Below are 18,230 nucleotides of genomic sequence, written 5' to 3'. Positions count from 1 at the left end.
TTGGTGGTTAATTGGTGATAAGAGATTCATAGATTTTACTGCCAATACTGGTTTTGAACCACAATCCTCAGATCTCAGGCTCCCCCAGTAGTTGGGATTGCAGTGTGGGTCCCTTGCACAGCGCTCCATGGGCTGTTATTGCTGCCTGACAGGAAGAAACTTCATGAGCAGAAGTTTAGCGAGGGTGGAGGAGCAGGCAGGGAGGAAGCCCTGGACAGGTTTGTGTGGCCAGCATTTAGGAGGCTGGTGGGATGGTGCATTAGGAAGGGAAGGATGGAGTTATGGGAGAGAGGCTTTGCATACTGAAGAAGCAGTGTGGGCCCCGCCCACGAGCAAAGGCATCCTTTGATGGATCTCCTGGGACGCAGAATCCTTGGATGTGATTTCTAGGAGGGCAGGAACTGCCTGCTGCCCACACACGTGCAGGCAGAGGTAGATAGAAGAGGTCAGGGCGGTTCAGAGCCTGCTGAGCCCTGGCTCTGGGCAGAGGCAGTGGGTGGTAAGATATGCATCACTTACCTGCTCTCAGCCAATTTCCTTGAGGACCTCAATGCACTCATTCACACTAAGATGTGAATGAGGAGATCTGACTCTTAGCATCCCCAGAACATTTTTGTTTCACCCCCAAAGAGCCTCCTGGTGGAAACCCATGGGATTGGAACGTTGTGGCTCTGCGGCCAGCACACGGCCTTGCTCTCATTCCTAGGCCTCTGTGAACTTCAGGCTCATCTTTAAAATGGGAGCCAGGGTGTTGCCCCCCCCCCACAATCCTGGGGAGGACCTAATGAGATCATGGCAGTGAAAAGAGCCTTTGTGAGTCACAAAGTGCCCTGGCTTTGAATGAAACCAAATGAATTAAGTGTTTATGGTTGAAGTCCGGGGCAGTAGTGGCAAAGCCTGGGCAGACAGCACTTCTAGGAGTATACCCTGGGGGATACCGCCTCCACCCTGGGGGGTGGGGCTCTCCAGGAGAAGGAGAGGTGGGCATATACATTGGGAGTGGTAATAATTCCAGCAATGAGCAGTCATCGGTGATATGTTCAAGCTTTGCAGAAAGACTGAAATAACGGTAGGCGAATCTGGCTGTTTGTCATGGTTACATTCTACAGAGTCATTCTGCACACAGAATTAGCAAATACTGACTGTCTCTCAGGGAAATACAAAGTTAGGGTCCCATGAGCCCCTGGTCCCCATCTGCCTATCAACTAATAGACTCATGATCTTGTCTCAGTTGTATTTCTGCTCAGAGTCCTGATTTTTTGTTGATTTTTGGGATAACTCACTCCTGCATGAAAATTATCTCACACAGACACATTTTCACATTAAGCTGTCTGATACTTAGGAATCCCAGACAGCACTTTCAGCTCTATGCTTAGTGATAATTTGTAAGAACACTAGCAAAAAGCACAAAAGAAGAAGGAGGAGGAGGAGGAGGAGGAGGAGAAAGAGGAGGAGGAGGAGGAAGAGGAGGAGGAGGAAAGAAAGAAAGAAAGAGAAGGAAGTAAAGAAGGAAGAAAGGAAGGAAAGGAAGGAGAGAGGGAGGGAGGGAGGGAGGGAGGGAAAGGAAATGTGGTCAGGCCTTGGTGGCTCACACTTGTCATCTTAGCTACTCAGGAGAATGAGATCTAAGAATCATGGTTCAAAACCAGGCAGGAAAGTCTGTGTGAGACTCTTATCTCCAATTAACCACAAAAATGCCAGAAGTAGAGCTGCTTTGAAGTAGAGGATAGCTTTGAACAAAAAATAGCTCAGGACAGTGCCCACAGCCTGAGTCTAAGTCCCAGGACCAGAACACACACACACCACCACCACCACCACCACCACCACCACCACCACAACAACAACAACAACAACAGCAACAAAAAAGTGGCACTAACCAGACCAAAAGAAAGGTAAGTGCTGCTTACACAGGATGAGAGCAGAAATGAGAGGCCAAAGCCTCACCTTATTTGACCTCAACTAATGTGTGCCTTGAGCAACTCAAAATTTTCCAACACTCTCCACGTTGCACACAACCTCAGGCCCCATGAGAACTGATCTGCGGGTTACAAGTAAATTGTAACAATGGACCAATTTGCACACACTGAATAACAAAGGTCAACTATTTCTACCACCGCTTTGCACAGCAAAAAACAACCTTGGCTTGTCAGGTCAACAGATAGTTCCCAGCTAGTAAGTGGCACAGCCCAGATTCATACATCCCTCATCAGAGAGGATTCTATTGCAGACTTTAATATTATACACTGTTCTCCAGGCTATGTGTCTCATTTTACAGATTAGACCCTAGGCCTCTATGGGTTTCAGGACCACCAACAGCAACAGTGGTGTTGGGATAGTTCATAAGCTGACTTCAGGCTCTGGACAGATAGCCTATCCCTTCTTTCAGGACAGCTTTTTAAAGCCTGACATGCTTGTGCTGTATTATTATGCCTTCTTGGCTTGTATAATATTTCTTTCCAACTTCTCCCCAGGACACCTGAGAGCAGGACAGGTTGTGAATGACAAGAGTCTGGTAGGACCATGCTAAAAGCAGAAGGGTGTTTGCAGATTGAGCCAGCAGGGGGCACTCTTCCCTGTCCTCCCACCCACCCCTGAAACACAGGGAGCGCCTTGCCCACTCCAAAGAGTGGTTCAGGAAAAGGCAAAAGGAACAATGGGGCGATTGATGCAAATGCACCATGAAAGACAAATTGTTCTGATGAAGCACATTCCGGGTTCCTGCCAAACGCCCAGGGTGTGTGGAATTTCAAGGAAAAGCTGAGTCGATTTGGGCTGTCCTGTAGGCCTCTGGGCCTCCCTCACCCTGCTTCCCGCACCTCCCTTCCCTGGAATGTTGCAGGCTTGGCCCGGGCTCCCAGAGGCCTGCCCTGGCAGAAGCCAGAGGAAGGCGATGGGGGACGAGGCGGAGTAATGGGCAGAGGGCTCTGCTGCAGAATAAAGAGCCTGACTCTCACCGCAGATCAGGCCCTGGCTCCCTGGCTGCCTGGGGCTTCAGAAACCGCACAGCCCAGCTCCCACCCCGATTCCCAGTGCGGTGTGATCCTGCAGCCTCCTCTCACTCCCCCGGGGGAAAGCCTTCCATGCTTCTGAGTCTGTGTTCCCATCTGTGAGGTGAGAGTGATCATCTTGTTCATGTGTTCCCCACTGATGGTTGTGAGAAAGTTCTGGAAACCTCAGCATCTCTGCTGCTTTCTAGCCCAAGGAGGACAGCCACCTCCCCCCCCCAGCCCCCCCCCCCCAGACCGCAGAAACACAAGCCAGGCTACCTGCCACACCCCAGCCCCATTGCTTCCAGCCTCCCCTCCCTCCCACACCAGGGCCTGAACTTCCGACCTAGGCCAGAGAGGGTGGGGCAGGATCTGAAGCTGAGGCCTGCACAAGGGCCCCCTTGTCCTGATGGGCAGCCTGGCACCGGCTGTCCCCATCCTGAGAAGTATTGTCATTCTCTTGTGTCTGGGGGAGGGGAGATAAGGGCACAACTGGGCAAGGCCAGGCCCACAGGTTCATGTCCAGCCATCTCCTGGTGGCCCAAGACCTTGGGTCTTCTTTTATTTTTCCAGTGTTGGGATACAACTCAAGTTTTGCATGTAGCAGCCAAGTGCCCACTGTGAGTTTTGATTCCTCCCTTCTCGTGGCCTGCCTAGATGTTGGCTGGGTTTGTTCTGCATGTGCTGCCGCTGTGGATCAAAGCGCCTTTGTTCATGCCAGCTCACAGCCTGTCTTCCTCCTGCTTTTGCTGTCCGAGCACATTAGTTGTTAGTAATCCATGCCATGCACCCAGCATTACCAGACCACAGGTAACAGTCAGTAAAATTCTATTACTGCCCGGCTACACCCTAAGCCACACACCACAGGGATTAAAACCCCTAAGCCTGCAGGGCGCCAGTGGCTCATGCCTGTAATCCTAGCTACTCAAGAGACTGAGATCAGAGGGTCACGGTTCAAAGCCTGCCCAAGCAGGAAAGTCTATGAGACTCTTTTCCCCAACTAACCACCAAAGAGCCAGAAGTAGAGCTGTGGTTCAAGCGGTAGAGCACCAGCCTTGAGTGAAAAGGCTCAGGGACAGAGCTCAGGCTCTGAATTGAAACCCTAATACAGGCACAAAGCCAAATAGTAACACGCATACATAGAAGCAAGCCTTTATTCTGGGACCCACATTCTGGCTTTTGTCCTCTTTCCCGCTGGCTGGCTCTGCTTCCGTGAGGGCTTCAGCATCACAGGGTTCCACGCAAGGCAACTTCTCCAGCCCCACAGACCCAGGCTCCCGTCTCGGCTCTCAGGCTGCACAATTACTGTGTGATTTTAAAGAAAGCTACCAAACTTCTCTGTACTTTCAACGTCTTTCTCCACAAAGTAAGGAAGGATCATCTGTGCTCCAATTGGTGGGAAGATCAGACAAGACAGTGGTCATGGAAACCCCATGAAACTGTCTCCCGAGCCACACGGCAAGGAGATTCGAGAATCACCGGCATGCTGGCGAGTGGCCTGCCCCTCTTCCGGCATCTTGGAGACTCTAACCGTAATTACCAAGATGCAACATGTCCTAGCTTTGCAATGTATTTTCCTAATCCTTCGAACCATTATACCTTTCCAAAGTAGATCTGATATCAGAAGAGCTAGCAAGGGAGACTAAGGACTGGGAATGCTTTGGGTATGTAAGTCTGGGAAGGGGGCTGGGAAGGTAGCTCAGTGGTAGAGCGCTTGCCTTGCATGCATGAGGCCCTGGGTTCAATTCCTCAGCACCACATAAGCAGAAAAAGCAGGAAATGGCGCTGTGGCTCAAGTGGTAGAGCACTAGCCTTGAGCTGAAGAGCTGAGGGACAATGCCCAGGCCCAGAGTTCAGGACCCATGACCGGACCCCCCTCCCCCCAAAAAAAGTCTGGGAAGGGTGGCACGTATCTGCAATCTCAGCACTTGGGAGAAATGAGAATTGAGAATTTGAGGCCAGCCCTACTACATAGTAAGTTCCAGAGACTATATAGTAAGACCTTGTTTGGAAAAGGAAGAAGAGGTAAAGGAAAGGAGGAGAGAGGGAGGGAGGGAAGGAGGATAATTTGGACAGCTGGATCCTTCCAGCATCCATCAAGTCATTTATAGAGTACTTACTATCTTCCAAAGATAAGCATAGCCCCACAGTCTGCTTACAGACAGAGAGGAGAGGAGACCACAGACCAGGAGGACCTGGCTTTGAACAAAGTCTTCTTGATGCTAAGGATGACCACACAGGAACCCCATGTATCCCAGGCCTAGACAGCTCCTGCATTGGTGAACACACAGCCCTTCCTGGCCCCTGGCAGGGTGGACAGCCTTCACCTCCTCAATAAACAACCTAGGCTCACTGGCCAGCACATGGGCAGAAAATGCTGTGTCCCTAAAAGGACTCCACTCCATCCCTGCTTAGCTCCAAGAGGGCCTGCAGGCCTAGAAGGGCTCACAGCCCCAGCCTGTGCCTCACAGCCAGCTGTTTCCGTGGGTGGCGGGAGATTGACAGCCTCCTGCCCTTCAGAGGGACACAGCTTGGACTGGTGAAAGATGCGTCGCTTCCTCTTTCTCTCGGGACAGGAAAAAAGAGTCCTTGCTCTGAGACCACACTCCCCTGTCCCATGGCCAGGGCCTCCCACGCCGGCGCCAGTGGAAAGGAGGGGGCAGGGCAGGGGAGCCAGGAGCTAGGAAAAGGCAGCCTGGACTCCAGACGCCACGTCGGCCAAGCTGACCCTGTCTGTCCTCAGCCTCTCGGCCATTTGGGATCAGTTGTTGATGGCAGGGAAGTGAGTCCAGGAGTTGAACTTCAGGCTTCAGAGGAAAAGATGGTGTTGGCTGGGTGCCGGTAGCTCACGCTGGTACTCTTAATTGTGCGGGAGGCTGAGATCTGAGGATCATAGTTTGAGCCAGCCCAGGCAGGAAAGTCTTGAGACTTATCTCCAATGAACCACCAAAAGAAAGGCTGGAAGTGAAGCTGTGGCTCAAGTGGTAGGGCGCTACTCTTCATTTGAAAAAAGTTCAGGGACAGTGCCCAGGCCCTGAGTTCAAGTCCCAGTACCAGCACACACACACACACACACACACACACACACACACACACACACACACACACACACACACACCCCAGCAGACAAGATGATGTCTGTTTCTGTCTCTCCGTCTGATCACCCTTTGGGTCCTACAATATTCATGCTCTGGAGCCCATAAATGTTCCCACATACAGCCAAGATTGTCCATGTAAGGACTTGTGATGGGGAGAAGATTCTGGATGACCCAGACAGGCTGTAAGTCCCATCACCACACCCTTGGAAGAAGAAGAACGTGGAAATGTGGACAGCAAAGAAAGCACTGTGTCATGGAAGCAGCCACCAGGAGGGAGGCAGAGCGGCCAAGTGGCTTCTCAGGGAGACACTTAAGGATCCCTGGCCGGGAGTGAGGTCTCATCTGAAGGTGTGAGAGAGGAAGGGCTGGCCACAAACACACATAGCTGGCTGGTGGGTTTTGGTGTCTCCTGAGCTGATTGCCAGAAGCCACCCTCAGCCCTCTGCCAAGGAGACCTTCCCACCATGGCATCTGCCTCACCAAAATGAGCCAGGCAGGGAGTCCAAATGAGCCAGAGGGAAGTGGCTCTCTCCCACCCCCACTCTTTGGTTAGAAGGAAGTCACCAGGCCAGGTGGGAGGGACTTAGTCACCCCTGGCAGGATTCCAGGAGCAGAGCTCGCTGGAGGGGGCGGGGCCAAATGGATATCATCTGGAGTCCAGACCCCCATGCAATCTTGGAGCAGCAGTTGGGAGGAATCAGGTGAAGGTGGAGACAGAGGCTGAGGGAGAACATGGAGATCATGAGGCACAATGTAATGCACGGGATACACCAGGCAGAAAGGGCTGCTGGGACAGAGCCAGCCCACGGAGATCACTAGCAATCTGCCTGTGTGCAGCTCACTGTCTCCATATGTTGTACTGTTGTGTATATGGTATATGTAGTATTCCTGGAGGTGAGGGGGCAGGGATTATATCCTTCATGTGTGAAAATGGATGCCCAATGAATGAGACCAGAGGCTTGTTGTCCCAGAAGATTCCCTCCTCCAGGAGGTATTTGATCACTGGCAGGATCTGAGCAAAAAAAAGCAAAAGATGAACCACAGTGCAAGAAGGACAGAGCACAGACAAGTATGACATTGTCCTTGTTGCCAGATGGCACAAGTAGGCCTCAGCACAGAAAACCAAGTGGATGGAATACAATCCATTGGATAAACTCCAGCAAGCACCTGGGCCTTATACCCCAGGGCCCAGTAGCTCTGCCATGTTTCTGTGCCCAGAGCTCTTGATGAAAGTCACTGAGATCACTAAGTAGCTGTGCTTGGGCTGACAACTCGGATCACTGTGGGGCCCAACCCTAGATCAATAACTGCTGCTCTGCTTCTGTTTTATGCGAGGAAAGTCAGATAGACATAAAGCCTTCTACTAGGTCAGAGCTGGGTCCTGGCCCAGCCTCCATGAGAACCCAGAAGGACGGCCTCCAATTCCAAGTGACCACCTTAGCCCCTCCGGTATCTCTCATTGTAGTCCACCTGACTATGTACCCATCCAACTTCTTCCAGGGTCTACTTGCTTGAAGTGTGCCAGGAGCGAGTGTGAACACACACACACAGTCTATGTGCACAACTTTCCACAGGTCTTTCCTGAGCACTTACCACCTGCCTACCAGCGCAGCTCCAAGCCAGAGAAACCAGCAGAGAGGATAGTCAGGAGACCCCAGGCCTTGCCCCACGGTGCCTGCCAGTCCAAGGGCAAACCAAGGGCTTCAGGCCCATTGCAGCAGTGGGCTCTTCCCTGGCCAGGCACAGCTGGGCATGGGACCAGGTGTGTGGCTGCTGTGACAGGTGCCAGTCTCTCTCCACACTGTGTTGGGGAGGTTCAATAACTACCAAGGCCACCCAGCACCTCCTGCGTCCTCTCAGGCATCTCTGAACCCACCTCAGGCGTCTTTCCTGTTGAATGTGGCTCAGTGTGGACACGGGCGATGGGTAGACGAGCCCCTGACACCCCACAGAGGCCAAGAGCTGGAGACACCTCCTGCTGATATCTGGGGGGGAGGGGGAGTCACGCAGGCCATACTGCCAACAGTATGCCCTGGATGGGGACACTTGTCTTTGTGATTCCAGACTGGATGTTGGTTATGGACACCATGGTCCAACCAGAGGGAGGACACAATACTCCCCAAACCTTAGATTGACCATCTTTATTTTATTTTATTGTCAGTCATGGGGCTTGAACTCAGAGACTGAGCACTATCTCTGAGCTTTTTTTGCTCAAGGCTAGTGCTCTACCATTTGAGCCACAGCTCCACTTCCAGTTTTCTGGTGGTTAATTGGAGAGAAGAGTCTCATGGACTTTCTTGCCCAGGCTGGCTTTGAACCACGATCCTCAGTCTCTAGAGTAGCTAGGATGACAGGCATGAGCTACCAACACCTGGTTTGACCATCTTTAACTATCAGGAAAAACTCACAAGGCTCATGTAGCAATGTATAAGGCCTCTCCACAGGGCTCTGTGACAATATGGTCAGGGGACGTCTGAAGGGCCTCGGACTCTGAGCCCTGGTAGATGCCCAGGAGCGATGAAGACTACATGATGAAGCAGGTGGCTCACGCCTGTCATCCTAGCTACTCAGGAGGCTGAGATCTAAGGATCGGAAGCCAGTTCAGGTAGAAAACTCCAGGAGACTCTTATCTCCATTGAACCAGCAAAACAAAAAACAAAACAGAAAGCCAGAAGTGGAGCTGTGGCTCAAGTGGTAGAGCACCAACCTTGAGCAAAACAAAAGTGAAGCAAGAGCAGGAAGCTGTAAGTTCAAGCCCCAGTACTGGCACAAAAGAAGGAAGCAATGGGTTGGGCTTTCGAGATACTTTGCAGGGAGGGCCCTATGTCCCCTCCCACTGGAGAAATCCCCTGGTGGGACTTGCGTGGGTCCCCACTCAGACGTCAGGCAGGGCTGGTGGCTGTGTGTGGGGAAGTGGGGTGAGCACGGAGCCCCTTGAAGTGTCCTCTGCATAAAGAACCGGAAGCTCTAAGGCAGCGCTGACCACGCCCAGTGAAGGTAATTCATGCCTGTGGGCAGTGCCACCGCAGCAGCCTCCGGGGCTCTCGGCCTTCCTGTCTGTTCTGGCTTGCTTAGCAAGGGGCCTCGTCCCTCACCACAAGGAGCCAGCCAAGGCTTCCCAGGGCCGAAGTCATACCTTCTCCTCCTGGCTTAGTCTGAGACATGCCTTGGGAGCTCAGCTAAGTCATGGGTCTTGCCACGTCCTCCCTGGTAGGGGGACCAGAGTGAGACATGCTTGATGTAAAGGGCATTGCTAGTGTAGGAGGGGAGGTGGGGGAGGGGGGTGGTGGATAAGAGTGACAGCTGACAGTGCAGCCCAATCCTCTGACATGGGACCTGGATAGAGCCAAGCCTGTTCTCCGCCCTCACCTCTCATCAGGAAGCTGGGACACTAGGGAGGCAGAGGACCCTGAGGCTGGAGGTCGGAGTCCACTGTGAGCCACTGGGGCCAGAGGATCCTAGACACCACTCCAACCTCCTTATCCACAAGGTATTTAACTTGATGGGAGGGAAGTCCTGCACCGAGTCTGACATTCAGACCACACTCCATGAAGGCTGAGCATTGGTATTATTAGGTAAATGCACTCAGTTAAGTGTTGCTAATTTAAGTTGTTAATTACCTGTCTTTTTTTTAAAGTGGGGATTAGGCAAAGTGAAGTTGCTAGGAGGATTATTACCCTACTATAAAAACAAACATTTAGGTGCACTATCTCCGTGCTTTATCTACTGACAGGCATGCTCTCAATTACTTCTCATGGTGAGCCTAGAAAGTACAGCTGTTAACCACTGCTTTTAGCGAGAGCCAAGTCACTATTGGTTCAGTCCCAGAGCCGAGAAAAGGGGAAGATTCATACACAGGACCCTGGCTTTTTTTTTTTTTTAACTGTTGTTGGAATGCTGCAGTGCGATGTACCGGCCCACGGTGGACATTGACAAACTCTGTCTTATCATGGCTGCTCACCTCCCTTTTCCAGTCCCAGGTCTCCAGGCCCACATCACCTCAACTCCTGCCTTTCCTATCCCAGCACCTCCTTCTCTCCTCACAGACCCAACCCAGCTCCTTCCTGAGCCGCACACACCTCCCGTCCTCCAATGAGGATACCACAGAGACTCAAATACACACATGGCCATCTCAGCCTGATACGCCATGTTGAAAAATTAAGAGGGCATGAGGAGCAATGGGGTAGGGCAGGCTTGTGGAATAAATAATCGTAATTAGAATAGATTAATACATAGGCCATAGAATAGATTAATACATAGGCCAATAAAGAAGCATTTTCAAACTGAGGTCCCTTCACTTGAATATGCCCACTTCCTTAGGTCTTTTCCTATTCTTAGGACCATTTCCTTGTTCAAATTGTGTTTAGTTAGGTCTTTCTGGTTTTGTTTTTGTTTGTTTGTTTTGGTGGTGGCAGTGGTAGTACTGATTTTGAACTCAGGGCCTTGTGCTTGCTAGAGAAATGCTCTACCACTGAGTTGTGCCTTCAGCCCCCTTATTTTGTTTTTTGTACTGGTTATTTTAAGATATGGTCTTGCTTTTGCCAGGACCCACAGCTGGATCACAATCCTCCTACTTTAGACTTCCTGTTGGGATGACAGGCATGTACTACCATGCCCAGCTTCCCCTGTTGAGATGGAGTCTCACAGATTTTACTGCCCAGGCTAGCTTGGAACCACAGTTGTCTGATCTCAGCCTTCTAAATAGCTGAGATTACAAGTCACTAGCACCTGGCTTAGTTTGGTCTTTTGAGACACCTCATTGTATATCCCAGGCTGACCTCAAACTCTCCATCCTCTGACCTCAGCCTCTTCCTGCTGAAATGATCGGTTTATACCACCACACCTGACTAGACCTCACCTTTATTTGGGGGCCTGGCTTCATTCCCCTTTGCCATGAGATTCTTGCCCACAGATGTCCTTTTCTCTAATATGTCACCTTCTCTCCAGTGCTTCATCCTGCTGTCTACCCACTGGGTTCTTTTCCCTCAGCCCATTGTAGAAGCACTTACTCACCTATTCACTCAGGCAATAAGACTTAATCTATTTGATGTAGAATCCTGCTGTGGCCATATTGACTCCTGGCTCCACCTCTTATTAGCAGCTGTGTGACTCTCTGGGCCTCATTTTCTTAATGTAAGATATGAGTCATAATAATAGCCCCTACTTCACAAGGCTGGAGTCACATTACTTAACACTGTATACCTTATTGTCTAGTTTTTGGATGGATGCCTGGCACAGAGTAAACACACATACAGTATGAAGTATATGAATATGCTATGTATTTATAGTTTATCATTATGGTCATTAAAAATCTACTGTGTGTCAGGCTTTCTGAAGCCCCAGAAATGCACATGAAATCTAAGAACTGACCAATCTAATGCCAATCTAATGCCAATCTAATGGCACAGGCGGACACAAACCAGCAATTGCCCCGCAGTGTGACTAATGGAGGTGTGGCTACACACAGAGAAAGGAGAGAGTGATTGTTGAGGCTGGCTTGCAGGCGGCACACTCAGGAGAGGCCTCTGGGAAGTGGTGACAGGAGAGTCAAGCTAATGAAACCCAAATGTGCAGGAGTGGAGGTATAAGCCTGGCGGTGTGTGGCTGCCTTTGCCGATGCTGAAAGTGGGGTAGCTGCTGCACGTGGAGGCCAGGGCATTCAGAGACGCTCGGGACATAGCCCTGGTCATGGAGAGCAGGCCCTGCCGGGCTGCGGGGCCTTACCCCCAGCAGTGGAGAAGTGGCTGATGGGTGTTGGCAAAGTGCACTGCATTCTGATCAGACCGCTTTGATGGACTGTGGTAGGCAGACAGGAGGAGACTGGAGGAGGCTGATTCTCTGTGAAGCCTCAGGGCAGCATGGCGTCCAGCCAGCTAATCTTACCAGTACCTTTGGGCCCTAGCTTTGGTGGGACAGCTGCCCATGATACCTTACACATCTGCTCCAGATCCTCAAATGACAGTCCATCGGGCCCTATAGATCTACCCTCACTCCCTCCTGCTGCAATTCCTGCTCTGGATTCTTACTGGCTGGCCACACTCATCTCCGTTCTCTCCCTGGCAACAGACTCACTCTTGCCAAAGCCTTAGCTCCCAGCCCAGCTGGCTGAGACCAGAATGAGCCCATCCCTTTCCCCTCAGCCTCCCCGCCCCACCTCCTGGGACTCCAGTTGCCTGGCTGAGACTTGCCCTGTCCCATTTTCCCATCGATGACTCATGGATCAGGCGGGGGTGAGGCCAGGACTGCCAGGGCCAGGCCAGTCAGCGGCGAAGGCCCCTCCCTGGCTGCCCGGCATCCTCTGGCACCACTGAACCAAGTTTTTCCATCCCATGCATGCTGCTGCCACTGTCTGGGCTTGTTGGTGTCCCTACAAGGACCCTGACCCCACTCTGCTGTCCAGTCAGGCATGCCAATGGCCAGGGCCTTTGTTCCTTCGAGATCCAGAGTCGCAAAGTTCATAGGAGGGCACCCCTGATCCCAGAAAGCAAGCTACTCCCTTCTCCCTCAAAGAGGCAAAGACTCCCCAGTCTTCTCCCAAATACCTGGGTGCCCCAGGCCTTTGCGCTGTGTGCGCCTTGAGAATCCCCATGCAGCCCTCCACTCAAATATATTACTGCTCTCAATGGGCACCTGTGGCTCATGCCTATAATCCTACCTGCTCAGGGGGCTGAGATCTGAGGGCTGAGGTTCAAAGCCAGCCCAGACAGAAAAATCTATTTCCAATTAATCACCCAAAAATAAATAAATAAATAAAGGAGCTGTAGCTCAAGTGGTAGCCTGCCAACCTTGAGTGAAAAAGTCACAAAAACAGGAGGTTCTGAGTTCAAGCCCCAGTACTGGCACAACAGATAGATAGATGATAGACAGAGACAGATTTTGCACCAACTACTGCCTGGGTCTCTTATAGCAGTGTATTTTAGAGAGCTTTGGTTGTTCTAGCAAGGGGAAAGTAAAGCTGGCTTTGGGCAAGAACCAAAGCTTACTCAGATCAAGCTGTGCTGAGTGATCTGCAAAAGTAGGGAGTGCCAGAAACCGAAGCCTGCCTCCTCTCTCCCATTCCGCCTGCCCTCTGCCCTTAACAGCCTCCATGGGCTGTACCCCGCCGCCCTTTGCAGCCCAGCTCCCATGACCCCTCCCAGCTCTGCTGAGGGGAGTATTACCTGCTTCCTCGGCTCCCTGTGGCCGGCTCTATTGGCACAGCTGGGGTTGGGGTTTCTCTCTACACTGGGCTCAGATGAGAGCATGTCTTTGTTGTCTCTATTTTCTCAGGAGGAGAGCACGTCCCCTAAGAGGCACTCAGTTTGTGAATGATTGTGCCTAATCACAGCTGCTCACACACTCCCATTTCTGAGTGCCTGGGTGCCTCTCTTCTTCATGCCTGAATTCCCATCAGACACCCTTCCATTTGCTTGCAATAGCAAGGATTCTGTTCTAGAATGCCTTATAGAAGGATGGAGAAGCCAGCTGTTGCCATTCACATTGCTTGTATGAAGGGAGGGGTGGCAACCACCTTGTCTCCGTCACCTACCCTGTGTAAGCAATGCCATTCTCCCCACACCTGGGCTCCCAAAGCCCACAGTAGACATCACCAATCAAACACAGCCCTCTGGTTTAGCCCAGCTCATTCTCAGTCCTGGTCCAGAACCGCACCGAAGATGATGCTTATTTGCTATGGCAGGATAAAGCTACCCACGGGGTGATCAGGTACAGCCTTAAGGAGACAATGAACACGAACTCTAAGAGTTCCTTTATGAATGAGAAATTCATGTTCAATGGTGAAGTGCAGTTCACATTTCAGTGAAAGATATTTCTGAGGACTGAGGGCCTAGGACACAGAGGCAGGGAAATCTTGATTAGAAGGCAGGAGAAAAAAATCTGAAAGGGAAAGAGATGGGTCAGAAGCTCAGAGAGGTTATTAAAGAGACCTCAAATTGTTGGAGGGACCCCTCAGCCTTCTTACTCCTTCTGGTGACTCAAGAAATCTCTGCTGCCCTGGAGCAGGGAAGGTCAGACGTGGCAAATGACAGAGGAAAGAAGCGTGAGCTGCCATCCCAGAGTGAGGCAGCACCCCAGGTACCAGATCAAGTTTCAGTCTAACTCAGGACAGCTATTTCTCTACATCTCAGTTTCTCCCATGTTGATGACTCATTTTCAACCATCAGGAAAGATTCACTCTCTCACAGTAATCCTGAGGATGCAAATGACAGGGAAATAAGGCTCTTCTCCGAAGTCTGAGCCACCTCCTACCATGGCAGGGACAAAGTCACTTTCTAGAGAAGCAGCATCCATGGGGCCTGAATGACCACTGTGGTCTTCTTGTCCCATTGAGGCCACCATCAGCTGGCCCTGCAGGACCTCCCCTTATCCAGGCTAGAGATTTCAGAATAGGGAATGGACCGGGAAGGTGGGCAAAGGAGATGCTCCCAGCCCTGGGCTCTTGTGGGAAAGAAATTCACTCAGCAGCCAGCGGGTTACTGCCTTCTGCCAGGCATCTTCATTTGGGAAATAGACATGAAATGGTAATGGCCAACCCCCACCCCACCCCCCACCACCTCCAGGCCCTGCACCACCGTGGGAGGAAGAGGGGTAGAGGTGGGAGAAGAAGTGTGCAAAGAGAGGGCCTGGATTGGTGGGGGTCCCAAAAGGACAAAAGCAGCAGGAGACCCCCTCCCAAATGTGGGCCTCAGGCCCAGCGGCTCCTCCTCCTCAAGCCGAGTCCCGAGGATGTCCAAAGGCGCTTGTCCTCCAGATGCCAGGCTGCCGTCCTGAGGCATCAGCTTGGCACCCCACAAGGGACATGGCACAGAGCCGGGGGGTCAACAGCAGTCTGCAGAACCAATGGAGGGCCACCAGAGAGGGCCTCTGATGACAGCTCTCCACCATGACAGGTGATACAGGGTCCACAGCTGGGAGTCCTGGAAATGGGTATGAGAGTCTTGAGTGTCCAGGAGCTGAATCTTCATCCTCAGCCCGCAAGGTCTTCCTCCCTTCTCTCCTGGCCCATCTCCCACACTTGGTCCATGACCACAGCTGCGCCCATCATGTGGACCAGTGAGGCCCCCAGCAGCCCAAGTGGGCAGAGAAGCTGAGGAGAAAGAAGAGCAATTAGGGCAGGGACATCACTGAGTATCAACTACGAGCTGGGGGCATCACAAGAGACTGCCCCAGGCCAAGGAAAAAATAATACAGCCACATCTCATTACCACAGGGGACTGTGCCAGAATGCCCCCAGAGATACCAAAATCTGGATGCTTATGCCTTTCATGTAAAATGACATCATCTCCAGGCACTGGTGACTCAGACCTGTAATCCTAGCTAGCCAGGAAGCCGAGGTCTGAGGACGGAGATTCAAAGCCAGCCTAGGCTGGCTTAACCAATTAAAAAAAGCCAGAAGTGGAGGTATGGCTCAGGTGATAAAGCAACAGCCTCAAGCAAAAGAGACAAGCAAGAACACAAGGTCCTGAATTCATCCCAGTACTGGCACTAAATATGTAGTGTGTGTGTGTGTGTGTGTGTGTGTGTGTGTGTGCATAAAATACATACTACACAATCATAGTCTTTGCATATAATCTATGCATATCTTCCATATCAATCATCTCTGTATTACTCATTATACTTAATATAATGTAAATAACACATAAAAAGTTGCTCTACTGAAAAAGGTCTGCACATGTTCACTCTAACCTTCCCCCCCCTCCGATATTTTCTTATTTTATTTTTATTTTTTTGGTCAGTTGTGGGGCTTGAACTCTGGGCCTGGATGCTGTCCCTCAGCTCTTAAGCTCAAGGCAAGCACTCTACCATTTGAGCCACAGTGCCACCTCTGGTTTTCTGGTGGTTTGTTGGAGATAAAGAGTCTCACAGACTTTCCTGCCCCGGCTGGCTTTGAACAGTGATCCTCAGATCTCAGCCTCCTGAGTAGCTAGGATTACAGGTGTGAGCACCGGCGCCCGTCCTCTCAAGCTATTTTCAGTCTCCAGGGTATTGGTAGAATCCACAGATGCAGAATCATGAACTTGAGCATACAAGGCCAAGGGTATTTGTGCAACTCACTGCGGTCAGTAGCATCTGCTTCCTCCCACCCCCACCCCCAGGCCTGCAGGGAATCAAGGCAGATCTACTCAGCTCAGAGGGTCTGCCTTACACCCTGCCTCTTAGCCAACCCTCACCACAATGTGGGAGGAAATGAACAAGAGGATCAAAGGGGATGGGTACTAGCTGGGCCGCAGGCTCAACAGGACTCTAGTTGTCGGGGCAAGAAGGTGCAGGGTTAGGCACTCCGGGTACTGTGGGAGTGGAGTGAGGGTGTGGGGGACGCAGGTGTCTGCTGGAGAAGAGAAAACTTCAGCCAAGAGTGGTATCAAGCCTTCCCCAACCCAGCTCCTCGTTCCCATGGGGAGGGAGTGGTATCTGGGGAAGAGGGCACTGGGCTGAGTGCCAGGGCCTCTAGGTCCTTCCTCTGAGCTGCCCTGACTACTAATCGACCCCCACCCTCTACCCTGCTGCTCAAGAGAATTAAGACATCACAGATACCAACACGTGACCCCATCCTGTCCTCATGCACCTACCCAGCCCCACACCCTCTTCTAACTTCTCCCCTGGTCCCTGGGCCTTAAGTAAGGAACCCTCGTGGGCAGGCAGAGGTACTGGTGGCCTGGCCACAGTCTGCCTGGGTCGGTCCCAGCTCCCCAGCCTTCCCAACAGCTCAGCCCCAAAGCCACTGTCCGCAACAGCAATGGCCTCAGATAGGCCCCGCCAGGCCCTCCACTGAGTCCCACCTTAGAGCTGAGGCTCACCAACAGAAGGTTACTGCCTCAATTCAATGCCTAAACTCCATGTTCGCCCTAGCAGACAGAGAGCAGGTTGATCTCCCAGCCTTGGTTCTCCCCAGATGACAGAAAGCCACAGTCTAGGAGCCCTGGGGGGTGGGGGGGTAGAGGCTAGAGGCCTGGGACCTGAGGAAATGCTCAGGCCAGCTGCCTGGACCTGAGTTAGGGCCCCCACCAGCCAGTGGGAAGGCCCACCCCATCCGATCCCATTGGATCCCATCCGATCTCCGACCCAGGGTTCCCACCTTCCCTTCTCACCCCTGAGTCATATTCAGGACCCTGGGCCCTAGGAGAAAGGCCAGCTCAACTGAGTGGGCCACCAGTCTCCTGGGCTCCTATTCTACTGGCCCCAGAACTTTCCCTGGGATGGTCTGCCTTTGCAGTGGAGTACTGGTCCCCGGTTCTCCTCCTCAGGGTCAGAGGAGGGGAGGAAGAGGGCCTAAGGCTTACCTGGCGTGACCTCTCGGCACCTCAGTGGTGAGGCGCATGAAGGTGAGCTGGTACCCCGGTGGTTTAGGACACGAGGGTCCCGGTCCCCAGGCTCTGCCGGGCGCGCACGGTCTGGATGGCCTGTTGGTTCTTGAACTTGACCAGGCCCAGGGTGATCTGGGCATTCCAGCCGGGGTCTTCGAGGGGGCAACGGAAGTCGATCTCACCGCCGCCCTCGGTCACTAGGGTGAAGTAGATGTGGCGCCCGGTGCTCTCCACGCACTCCACGGCCTTGATGCGGGCGAAGCTGAGCTCTTTGGGCCGGCCGCCGGCGCCCTTGGCCTCGAAGAGCTGCAGCCCGCGCTCGGTGAGCACGCAGCGCTTGCGTTTCCACAGCTGCAGCAGCCCGCCGCTGCGCTTCTCCAGCACGCCCTCCTTCAGCACGGCCGCCGCCGTCGCCGTCATGGGCGCCCGGGGCTCCGAGGAAGCCGGAGGCTGCGGCGGGCGCGGCGCCCCTCCGGGATCGGCGGCGCGGGACTCTGGGCCCTCCCCGCCCCGAAGCCGAAGCTGGCTGGCCGTGCGCCCCGATGGCCCTGCGCGCTCCACCTGTGCCCCGATGGCCCTGCGCGCGCTCCACCTGCGCCCCGATGGCCCTGAGCGCGCTCCACCTGCGCTCCGATGGTCCTGCGCGCTCTCCGGACACCGCCGCCTGCGCAGTGCCCGCCGGGTGCCCACCGTGTGTTTCAGTCCGATCGCTGTCCTCCCCGCCGATCCAGCCTCCCCGCCGCGCCTGCTGGGTCCGCGCGCCCCACCGTCCGCTGGCTCGATCGCTTCCCGGGGCTCGGCGTGCGCGCTGGGCGGCAGCTCGCGGGATGTGTCCTTACATG

General features: G+C 52.9%; 1 protein-coding gene across 1 annotated transcript; it reads right to left on the bottom strand.

Annotated features, from left to right (window-relative positions):
• Positions 1–13,869: 13,869 nt before the first annotated feature.
• Phlda3 (pleckstrin homology like domain family A member 3) lies at positions 13,870–18,230 on the bottom strand. Its single transcript, XM_070041469.1, has 2 exons — positions 17,365–18,230; positions 13,870–15,170 (listed from the first exon to the last, which is right to left on the bottom strand). The coding sequence occupies exon 1, from the start codon at positions 17,806–17,808 to the stop codon at positions 17,428–17,430; it is 381 nt and encodes a 126-aa protein (XP_069897570.1). The 5' UTR covers positions 17,809–18,230; the 3' UTR covers positions 13,870–15,170; positions 17,365–17,427.

This window comes from Dipodomys merriami, unplaced genomic scaffold, assembly GCF_024711535.1.
Source record: "Dipodomys merriami isolate MVZ:Mamm:240054 unplaced genomic scaffold, mDipMer1.0.p SCAF_31, whole genome shotgun sequence".
NCBI lineage: Eukaryota > Metazoa > Chordata > Mammalia > Rodentia > Heteromyidae > Dipodomys > Dipodomys merriami.
This window is presented reverse-complemented; position numbering and strand designations above follow the sequence as displayed.